Genomic DNA, 12057 nt, shown 5'->3' with positions numbered 1-12057 from the left:
GAGTGCACAAGCACGGACCTCTCCAGCTCTGCAGATGTTTTCCATGTAAATGTTTGGGGTTTCGTGCTGCAGCTACATTTATTCATTCATCTGGAGGGGGGAGTTTGGCCGAGGAATTCCTCCCCAGAACATTTCTGGAGCCTATTTCACTAGCTGAGTCCAGCTACAAACAGGCAGGTACTGCCTTTTGGCTTTTTATTCTGACATTAGGAATTTAATAACACCCTTTGAGGATGAGCCACCTTCTTCACAATTACTGAAATAGATCCACGACTTCCTGGCTGTGTTTAAATGTGCTTTACTAATTTGCTTGATTTTGTTTTTTCTTTATTTGCTAAAAAAAGATTAAGAAATTGGCACCTTCGTGCTCACAACTACAGCCAAGACTGTATTGCAGATACACCAAAACATCTGTGTTAATTTCTGTGTGTGAAGATCAGAAAAAAAGCTGCTCCTAAATAAGATCTATTTTCTCCTTCAGGATATTGCCACTCATCTCCATCAAATGTTTCATTTAAACTTTTTAAAAATTGAAGAAAAATTCAAGTGTTTTAGAAGAACTCTATGGTAATTAATAATTTCGGACCCAACAGAAAGACCCCTTAAGTCACCAGGAAACCCAGTTGTTACTGCAGAGATCAATCAAGTGGAGATTCAAAAAGCAATTTTGAAAGACAGACCTGGAAAGACAGACTCATTTAAATGAGGAATCACAGGTAAATGAGTTCAGTAATTAAACACCAGAGTGCTGCTTTTGGACTAGGTGTGACAGCCCGTGCCAGCTTGGTGCCTCAAAAGCAAGATGTGCATTATAAATCAGGACTTTTAAAATGCTGTTGGTGCAGCTCCCTGTGAGTGCTGCAGGCTGCAGTTGGTGGAGCAGCAAGCAGTGGCTGCAGAGCTCCCAGAGAGCAGAGATCTCCTCTTGATGGCCCTGGGCTCTGCCTGTGGGATGTGACCCAGGCTGGCCCTCCCTCGTCCCTCTGCAATGTCAGAGCAGGCTGGGGAGAGCTGCTGCTGAGCACGGTGCTGATTTACAGCCAACGCTTTACACATTCATATCATGCACTGGCTGGGGAATGGGTTTTTAAATTCCCTTTGTCTCAAGTAATTCAGCTTTTTTAGGAACAGAAAGGAAATACATGCCTCCAAATATCCATTTTTCTAACATGTTTGCTTGTCTCTGCTGTATGTTATTGAACAACTGGGTGTACTGAAATCCCTTGGGGCACAACCATTAGGATGCAAGCTTCAATTACCAGCATTGGGATGGTGCTTTTCACTGAGTGTTCACCATTGACTAAATAATAAAGGAAATTTCTGTCGCTAACCTTTCCATATGAAAATCTGGTAACTAGCAATACAATTTCATACCATCTGTGAAACTCTCAAGTTTTGGATCCTAGTAATGAACTATGGGTGTTTATTAAAATTAATCAATAATACAATTAACAATGATTAATGCCTATTAATTTATAATATTACTAACCAACTAAAAGCTACATTCAATCTCTTCATCTCAAGAGACAAGAGGAAACCAGTTGCTCTAATTCAGTGGATCTATACCCTTGTTCATATTTGCAGTTTGTAGGTACTTCAACAATTTGGTTGAAGGCAGATCTCATGAGGTATTTTTGATAGCAGTATTACAAAAGGGTTGAATCCCATCACCCATCACAGGCAAATACAAACCATAAGCACTTCTGTGTCAAGGAATCACACATTGCATTATCTACAGCCATGCACTGCACAGGACAGTTAAACTCATAGTTTATCAAACCTCGGGGGATAGGATGAGTAAAATAAAGTTTTAAAAAGAAAACACAAACAGTTTAACAGCCTGAGTTCGTGGCAATCTTTTGGTAAGTTTGTGCAGGGGGCATCAATCTGTCCTCTTCACAAAAGCCAATTTAGAAACAAGCACAAGTTGTACTTTTCTATTATGTGTTCCAACTGCATGAGGATTTAAAAGACCTTTTTAATACTAAGCTAATATTTACTTGATTTCTTGTCCTTGGATACTTTTCCATTATTGGCCCTGGCTAACTGAACTGGTTCATCCAGCTCATACTCTACACCTCTCTTGCAGTAAAATGTTGCAATATTGGATTGCCCCTTTCCAGCCTGGAGCCTCTTACATTCTACATAAAGAATAAAGAAAAAACCCAGCTCAGAATACAGAATACAGGGAATACAGATATGTGGATAACACATATCTGATCAGTTCTGTTGAAGGAGTTGGACTTCTGCTCCACCTCAGATGGACCTTCACTGGTCAGGACCAGAGGTTCTGGGAGCCTCACTCTTGAGCACCACATAATTTTGTAAGGGGATTGCTAAGAGTTCATCTGGGTGGAGGAAACAGCAGCATCTCTATATTTAAACTTGAAGTGATAAATTATTCTGATTACCTATCCTGAATTAGCTACTAAATTAAAAAAAAACCTCATGTGGGGCTCTTTATTTAAAAACAATTTTCAGCACTGCAGCTTTGCTTAGGACACCTCCCATCACTTCAGCTGGAGCCATGCAGCCAGAAAGGAAGCAATCTGCAGCACTGAAGTCACTCTTTAAATGTTAAATGCAGAAATGGTTGGACAAGTTTTATTCTAAAAAGCACATTGCACACATGATCAGATATTGTTGCCATGGCTGACTTCCTTTATTGCTTTGAGTAAATCCATATTTGATGCATTAAGGATGGATTGGGTTGCTGTTGGGTAGAAGTAGGTCAAGTGATTTTTAAGCCACAGTTCTAAGCATAGATTAAGAGCAAACACAATAGATAACTTCTTATTTTTTAAATCTTTAGCATCTGCAATTATAGTCAACCTATTATTAACTTGCACTTAATGCATAATGCCATCTAGTGGGAAAATCAACAGGTTTAGATGCAACAAGTCTGGATATCCCATGCAGTATCAATCTAATTAGTGTTGCAACCACTGGACAGTTTTAATATGGAAATAAGTTTAAAGCAAAAGAGCCTCCACAAAAACAAATCTTCACAGATGATCATTAGGGTCCCTTCCAAATCAAATTGTTCCATGACTCCATGAAAATTTAAATATCTTCCAAAGACGTTTTATCCTCAGAGTAAAGATAAGCAAAACAATTCTATTTAAACTTCTATTTAAAACGATTATGGAATATGAAACAGACCTCGGTAGATTCTTGATTTTATTTCCTGATTAAATTTCATGTAGAGATTGAATTTTTGGTAAACACAATTACACAAACTTCAGCCTGATAAAGGAGGCAATTTAAAGTTTACTGATACATCAGCCAGAACAACCTGTAATTCTGGAGAGTTTCACAATTAATGATCTTCGTAAGCATGAGGTCACTTTTCTGTACCCATAAATAAAAAAGGAAACAAAGTGACCAAAACTCGAAGTTATATAAGGTAAAGGCAGTAGACTTATCATAAAAAGAGAGAGTAGAAGAAGGGGCTTAGACAGACTATCAGATAAGTAATGTACTCCATTGAGAGCCCTTCTAAAATCAACAGTAAAGCAACGATCCAAGAGGAGTAATTCATCAGGATTTTATCCTTCAGGAAGTCATAGCACTTATCCTTTATTGGTAAATTAACCTGCTCTTAGGCTTGAATTATCACTGTCTCTAAACCTCTGCACATTTTGTGTCAACCTGCTTTGATATTAGCTTATTTACTAGTTACAAGGTAAAACCTTACCCTGTAACAGCAGCATAAGCCCTGATTATATTGGCTAAATCAAAGAACTCTGGGCCTGGAGGACCCTTTGGAGATAATTTAGAACCATTTTCTCTGGGTAGGACCATAAGCACCCCTCTCCCGGGTCAGCTGTGTGGCTTTTGTGGTAGCTGAACTTAGAAATTCTCCAAGGGACAAATTTCCACCACCTCTTCCAGTAACCTCTTCTGGTGATGCACCAACATCATAGTGAAGAACATCTTCCTAACGTCCCATCTGAACCTCTCATGACACAGATTGTGACTGGCTCAGGCCATTCATTCTCATTCTCCCTCTTCAGTTTTGAAAAGGGAAGAAGAACAAGCAATTCTATTGTAGCAGTAAAAGAGATTTTGCACAGCAGAATTATGGAGAAAAAAATTATCTTATTAAAAAGTTGAATGTGTCTCCCCAAATTCTCAGCCTGAATGTAAGGCTCAAATGAGTAAGCCAAGAAAAAGCTATCCAGAGCAAAGTTAGAGGAGTGTAAGTTAAGAAACAGGAACAAAAAAGGCAGATCTATCTTATAACTAAGTAACAACTATACTCAAACACTAATTATCTCTTACAAGTCTTGTCTGATGCAAGAAGTGTGCTCAGCTGCATAAACTGGGCTCCTTTTTCACATGAGATGTGCTGTGGGTCTGTGTGAGTGTTCTGAGGCTGCCACTGCCACAGTGAGGCCTTTATCTGCTTCACTGTCTGTGTTACAATATTGGTCCACTTGTTGAAAGTCCAACTAATTAAAAACACATCACCTTGCCTTCATTAGCTGAATTTCAAATTTTATAAGAAGAAACCTTTTTTCTTGTGACACACACAAAAAAATCCTATCTCACCCAAATATGGCTTGTGGTTGACTCAACCTGAAAAGTCACTTTGTGATGCATCTCCTGCTAACAAATTATACATTGGTATCCTGACAAAAGTGACAAAACCCAGACATGTGAATGAAGACACTTTGGTACAAAGATAGGACAAAGTCTGGGTTTTTAATTAAAGAAAAAAATGAAGAAAGCAGGTACTTCTGGAAACACAAATCCTGAAGTCAGGAAGACTGTACACCTAGCTACACTTTCTGAGCATATTATTTGAAAATTAATTAAGCCACTTGGTTTAATGACACTTTTTATTTCTATTTACAGATATTGCCTCTGTTTGCCTAAATATATAACTACAATTGATTTGTATAGTATCAGCTGTGATAGTCAGTGGTAGTCAGTGGATAGGGCAAAATATAATCAAAATATATAAATTATGTCAGTAAAATAGAAGAATGTGAAAATTAAGTGAAACTTCTGTGGCTATTAAGGCATCCCTGCACCCCAATACCAAAAGTATCAGTGGTCTTGATGATGGAGAGGGAGCTGCCTGCATTACTCTGTGACTGCCTGTCCCTTGATAACTTTTAGGCCTCATCAAAAGCTTTAGACAGAATCTGAAAGAGACAGAAATTGACTTTCATCATAGTCTGATCAAATTATATGACTGACATCGTCATCTTTCTTTTTGGTTACAGGACAATTTTATTGCAGCAGAGGTTCAAAATTTCACTGACATTTTGAGCTTCAAACTTCAATTGCATTTAAATTTTAATTTTACTGATTGTTTAAGAAGGCATTTGTCGGTGGAGTGGATTTAAAACTCTTCATTCTATAGAGAAAAGTTCTTCATTTTCCTAAAGATGCTCCTCTCCCTTGTAAAATTGGCAATTGCTAACAGCCATGCACAACTGCTAATATAACATAAATGTTTTATTGGGGTTATTAACCAACTACCTTATCCATCTTCCATAAATCCAGATCTGACAGTGTTCATTATGGATAGGCAAATGTCAATATTCACAGTGTATTTCCCCATGCAAGACCAAATAGAGATCCATTGCTTTTCCTACTGCTGCATGCAGAGAAAGGCCTGGCTTTTGGGTTCAAACTTTTGGGATTGAATTCCACTAAAAAATGACCTCCATTTCTTCTTACAAGAAGTAAACATGAATTATGTGCTTCACTCTTTAGGAGGATGAGAAACAATCAATATACTGTGAAAATAAAGAATGCAAAAATCTATTATCGCTCCCCAGTAGGTTGTCGACAATATTTCTGCCTCTTCCAAAAAATTAGTATCTAGAGAATTTAATTATTTTACCTACAGCATGTCCCTTCATTAAAATGAAGTATTCAAACCCAAATTATATGTCAGGACTCAGGAAACTAATTTTATGTCCTCCAGGAAAAAAAAGCAACCAGAAACAAAATCAAACAGGCAAAAAAAACATTAAGTGGGTAACAGATTCCTCTAGGTATTAGAAATTTTATGTCCATCAAGACCTAGCAGAGTTTGATTTAAAGTGTCAAACATCTGCTGAGAAGGTGTCAAAAAGCCCCCAAAACTGGCACACAGAGAAATGTGAATGGTTTGCTGGCAATGAAGAATATGTTTTACAACATATTCATTTTGGCAGTGGCTATCAGGCTTTTTCCAAACACTCTTTATAGTTACCCTTGCTAAATACTCAGGTGGAACGTGCAGATCCCCAGCAACAATTCATTTGGCATCAGAAAAGGATAAAATACTCTTCAATAAAATGCAGAAATTTATCATGTCATAGAGTTTATCAAACAACTTACAGCAAAAGTGACCTGTGGATACTTACTCAAGAGCAAAGAAGAAGCAATCTAGGTATTATTGCTGTACAGGAGTAGAAGGGTAATTCCCTCAAACACTCACTCAGGGTCTTTTGATAAAGATGAAAATACAGCAATAAAAAGAAATTGTGTTGCTGATGACACAAGGAATACCATACCAAACTAAATCACAAATTAGAGCTTAAAATATGAGAAAAGATGTGAGTTGGGAACTATTCCCCATAAAACCTATTTTTTCTTTTTCTTTTTCTGTCTTTTCTGACACAGGCATTAGGTCCTTACCTTCAAAGTAGGGATTACCACTCTTAATTTTTTTCATTTTTTAAGTGCACAGGATAAAATTTATAAACTATAAATATTTCATACTTGCATGGGGGGGAATCTGAATATGAAGTAAATGTGTATCTACCTTTTCATGCAGCCTTTTTTAACAAAACCTGTGTCTGGCATGTTGGAAAAAGGGCTCAATGGACTGGTGCATCAGGAAGAATTGACTTAGAAAGAGGAAAACTGACTCAATCTATTTATGATAAAAAGAATGTTTTGTGATTTCTGTAGTTCACTTATCTCATGTTTAATCATATGAACTTAATGGAAAATTGTGTATAAATTTTCAGAATGAATGTGAGAATACTTGAAGTTATGCAAATACATTGGAAGTGTCTGGTTGTTAAAATGCTTTAGGATGGGAATTATCATCAAGTAATTATAAACAATTGAATAATTTTATTACAAAATTATATTATTTTGCTTCCAAGGGATTTCCTAGCTTTTTTGTTTCTTTTCTTTGATGCAAAAATCAAATATCAGCTGCTTAAAGTCACATCATCCAATAGGCTATGGATAGAGTCTCATTGGGAATAAGATCTCTCTACATGGTGTGGAAAGCAGGAAAAAAGTATAAAAGAGGAAGATTATGACTTAAGTAACAGGTTGTTACCTCTTGAAAATTAATTTTCCCTTCCATTTCTCTTCAATACTTGTGAATATTAACAATGAAATAAAACCACAGTCAAATAAGCCAGTTTTATTCAGTTACACAAAACCTGGAAACGAGAGGTCTGCAGTGGTATAAAGAAACAACATTGTTTGGAATAGACACATTTAGTCTTGCTTAACTGCAAAATATTTCTCTGAACAAAATCATGAGATTAGTTTTTATGGTTTCCCATATTTACACAGCAGTTTTATCTTGAATTAAGAACGGCTCTTAAAATAGTTTGAAAATTCTCACTGTAAAGAATCTTTTCCAAGATTTTCTGCTCATTTCCAGATGACATATTTTGCAGCCTGTGCTTTTATTCCTCCTTTGTTGCCACAATGGAATCTATCAGTGCTTGTGGCTCATGCTGGCTGTGGCATTTTTTGCAAATATGATCCTGCAACAGCATTGTATAGGGAAAGGGTAGGCGCTTATGTGAGGTCTCATCAATTACTTACCAAGGTCACTGCATGCTGTATTCTCTGGGAATCATATTATGGGTACTCTTCACAGCCTGAAGGAAAAGGTACTGAATTATCATATTCTTTTGCCAAAATAACATTCTGATTACTTTTGACCCAAAGTTAATATTCAGTCTAAAAATGCCAAGAAGAGAGACAATTTCAATTTAAACTCTATTTAACCCAGTGCAAGAGAAAAACACTAAACCACTGACATACATTGGATAATAATTTAAGCAAGCTCAGTAGTTTAAAAATTAATGTACTGTTGTGTACCAACATCAACATTATTTTTAGTGTAAATGAAAAAACAAGGTGTATAATACTAATACTGAGAGGTGTCCAGACCAGGTTAAAAGATCCTATTGACCACTGAAAATGCTGTGGGGCTACAGGTGAGCTACAGAACAAGAGCAAGATCTGTGTCTGCCTCTGCCTGCATGCCACCCAATAAACTAGCAAAAAAACAAAGAGCTAAAAAACATCCTACAGTGTGTAGCCTAACTTGTTTGTAGAAGAAAACTGTAGGAGAAAAGAAGACTATGGCAGCCAATGTCACACAGGATGGCTGAGGGACTATTAAAAGAAGTGATAAGGTTTGTTAAAAAAGTGAAATACAGAATCTAGGGGTTTTCCTCAGTAAATAGACATATTTAATCGTAGTCATTAGAGAAGGACATGTCTGAATGACCTCGAGTATCTTATCACCTCATCCACAGACAGACATGAATAGGGAGCTGTAGTGCAAAATTACTGAGCACTTAAGCACCATAAACACTTATGGAAGGTGCTGTCTTTTGGAATACCAGGATAACTCAGTTTCAGACTCTGGTCCTAGAGGAGTGACACTGAAGATGAGCTATAGTGATGACCTTTATGGGAATGATGGCCACCTTTAGAGCTGGATTGGTTCTTAGTTTTGTTTGAGATGTGTCTCTGCAGCACTGCTCCTGCTGTAGGGCCATGAAAGGCATATTGATCCAGTAAGAAGTGAGAATTTTCTTTTGACTCTCAGCCATGAAATGTCTGATAGACCAAACTAATAAACCACCCTGGCTGACACTTGCACTTCCTGCAATACAATACCACTGACAAACACAGAATTTTGCTGCCAAAAAAGGGCAGTTTGGTGTTTAGTGTATGTGTGAAATGCAACCCAGTGAACAAAATGGTGTATGGGATTATCTTGCTCTTATGCCTTTAAGCACAATAACAAATAATCACCAGGTCAGCTGACCAGCTCTTTCCAAACCTGCGAGAGTGCTCTTAATTTAAGTGCTGCACTTAAGATGTTGGTCAATATGGAACATGGACAAGCTAACATCAATGAAACCAAGCAAAATTCCTTCTCAGGAGCCTTTGAGTGCACCACTGTGCTCTGCTAATTCAAGTGAAAACATTCCAGTCAGTAGTGCTAAAATGAAAAGGAAAACCAGAAATTCAAATCCAATTGACATTATTCATAGGCAGGGAGGGAGGAAGGAAGGAAGGAAAAGAAGAAAAGGAAGGAAAGGAAGGAAGGAAAGGAAGGAAAGGAAGGAAAGGAAGGAAAGGAAAGGAAGGAAAGGAAGGAAAGGAAAGGAAGGAAGGAAGGAAGGAAGGAAGGAAGGAAGGAAGGAAGGAAGGAAGGAAGGAAGGAAGGAAGGAAGGAAGGAAGGAAGGAAGGAAGGAAGGAAGGAAGGAAGGAAGGAAGGAAGGAAGGAAGGAAGGAAGGAAGGAAGGAAGGAAGGAAGGAAGGAAGGAAGGAGATAAAAGAACCACAACAAAAGCAGACCACAGACAATACAGATAAGGAAGAAGTTCTTTGTGTTGCTGTTTGCTGTGGTGCATGAGACTTTCATCTAATCTGAAATCTCTTTTCTCTGGAAGTCAAAATATTATGAAAATTATAGGCAGCTCCAGCTGGGAACAAAGTTCTGTAAATGTGTATTAATCTTGCAGCAGCTACAGGAGATAGGATGGTGTCAGTCTAGTTAGACTGAATACAGAGACATTGGTTTTTTTTAGTTTTTTTTTTTTTTAATTGATTTTGGGTTTCTATTATTCCTATCCACCAATGGGAGGTTTGAGGGACTAAGAAATAAAATAATGTATTAATATGGCCATTAGAGTGAGGCTTTTTATCTTCATTAACTTTGCCTATGGGTTTCATACACAAGAAATCCAAGAGCTGGAAAACAGGATCCATGACTTTAAAAATCTAGCCCTACATCTTTATCCAATTGAATACACTTTGTGTGAATGTAATGAGAAATAAGAGGCAATTCTGGAAAGCAGCTTCCAGCAGCTATGATATGACACTCTTTCTGCTTCTTAGTAGCCAGTTTGTATAGACAATGGAGTGTTCTGAAAGGCCCTTCATTGTGGATCTGCCTAATGTTTTGAATTTGTATTTGCTAAATGCAGTGTATGACCCTTCTCATGCTGTGTTTGAAAGCACTGAAGAGAGTCATTTAAAATAAACTACAATACTCTTTGCAGGCATCATATTCTTTGGTATAGCCTGAACACTATAGCAATTATACAATTAGAGATAGCTCCAGTCCCTGCCAGACACAGTTTTATGTAAGAACAGCAATTGAGGGCAACTGAAAAAAAGAGAAAGAAACCCATTAAAGTTTAAAACTTGTGCTTTGGTGTTCCTAGTTCCTATTTTTCTCTAAATCATTTGAAAACCTACTCCTGTGACCTCCTTTTAAAGAAATGGAATTAGGAATCTCCAGGCACTTTCCTCTTGGTTTGATTTCTGGAAGTTCTAAGAATACCAAAATAGCTCTGAGAGACTAAGAGAAAGGAGGTGGTGTTCAAGGAGAGTCACTGCTCAGTTTCTCATTTATCAAGGAATAAGAAGTTCTTACTGGAATGGATCAGATATGGATTTATCTCCATAAAAGAGGAGGGATCTTGCAATAACTGCATTAGGGAGCATTGTATCTGTTGCAGCAATTTCAAGGGACCCTTCATGGTTTGTCCTGGCTGTGCTCTGCACGGGATGGTGCCACCAGAGGTTTCTGTGACCCTGTGAGATCTCAAAGAGTGGTTGGTCCCCATTCCTTCCCTCTGACCAGGTTACAAAACTGGTTCCACTCATTTAAGGATTCTCACTTTACAGACACACTTTAAATGAAAGAAACACATCACAATCTATTTTTATAGTAAGCAACAAAAGGCAAGGCTTTTCTACTTTTCATTTACCTCTCACATGCACACATCCATCTGCTGTAGCATCTTGCAGGTTCTAGGTAACCAGAGCTTAATACAGAGCCCTTAAAGAAAAAAAAAATCCATTTTTTAATGCAATTACTAGTTTTCAACTCCTCCCAACTCAGTCCAAACCTCAAAAATAACAGTTCCCTCAAAAGAACTCACTTGTGTTAACTTATGCACATGAGAAAAAAACTCTTTTGACATTAGCATCAAAGAGGCATGTTGTAATTTACAATCCATTTCATGAGGAAAAAGCAAGTAATTTTGGCATTGCTTATATTCATATTAATGCTGATCCAGCTAGAAGAGCAAGAGCTCTGGGATCACAAAGCAGGGTAGGATAGCTAGGGGTGAAGGTGAAATTTGGGTGAGAGTCATGAAGACTTCAAAAATATTTCATACAGTAGGTATGGTATACTATGCAGAAATAAATAATAAGATTAAAAACACCAATCCCTCACATTACAACAGCCATCTCCATTCCATAAGACAGCCAAAATGCCAATCAGTTCCTAAATGAGCATTTTATGTTACTTACATTTACTTATATTTTACTTATAGTTTTTCAAATAATTAATGATTTAAAAATTCCAATGAAAAGATTTTGAAGATTAGTATACAGTTTTAAGAGGCATTTCTTAAAATTGAGCCATTTCTTAAAATTAAGACATTAACAATGTTGCACAGACCATTTTTAGAGAGGTGTTACTAAACTGCTATGAAACTTTTTTGTAAGGCTGACATCAGCAAGATTCTGACAGTTTATAAAAGCATGTCTCTATGTTGGCATAAATATTAATTTCCTGCTGGCCTTTCTATACTCCCCAAATTCACTAATTTGTCAAAGGAGAAAGGCAACCTGATCTTCATACAACTTTAATCGGGATTGTATACTTATGTATCACAAAAGGACCAGGGCTGTAATGTTTAAATGTCCTTTGATATTTTCCTAGACAAATTTTTCAAGTCAAAAACATGCTGCAGCTTCAAAGTATATCTACATGCTAGTAAGCATGCAGTTGGGAGACTGTGCCCTCACAAAGAATG

The 12057-nt window shown here is 37.2% G+C and overlaps 1 protein-coding gene across 1 annotated transcript in view; it reads right to left on the bottom strand.

Moving 5' to 3' along the window:
* ACMSD (aminocarboxymuconate semialdehyde decarboxylase) overlaps positions 1–7836 on the bottom strand; it is a gene marked incomplete at its 5' end in the record, with an annotated part of 34459 nt that extends 26623 nt beyond the window's left edge. The window contains one exon of the mRNA XM_036386582.2: positions 7801–7836. Within this exon, the coding sequence (XP_036242475.2) occupies positions 7801–7836 (36 nt within the window). The remainder of the gene's footprint in view (positions 1–7800) is intronic.
* Positions 7837–12057: the final 4221 nt, after the last annotated feature.

The sequence above is a fragment of the Molothrus ater genome, chromosome 7, assembly GCF_012460135.2.
Source record: "Molothrus ater isolate BHLD 08-10-18 breed brown headed cowbird chromosome 7, BPBGC_Mater_1.1, whole genome shotgun sequence".
In the NCBI taxonomy this organism is placed as follows: domain Eukaryota; kingdom Metazoa; phylum Chordata; class Aves; order Passeriformes; family Icteridae; genus Molothrus; species Molothrus ater.
This window is presented reverse-complemented; position numbering and strand designations above follow the sequence as displayed.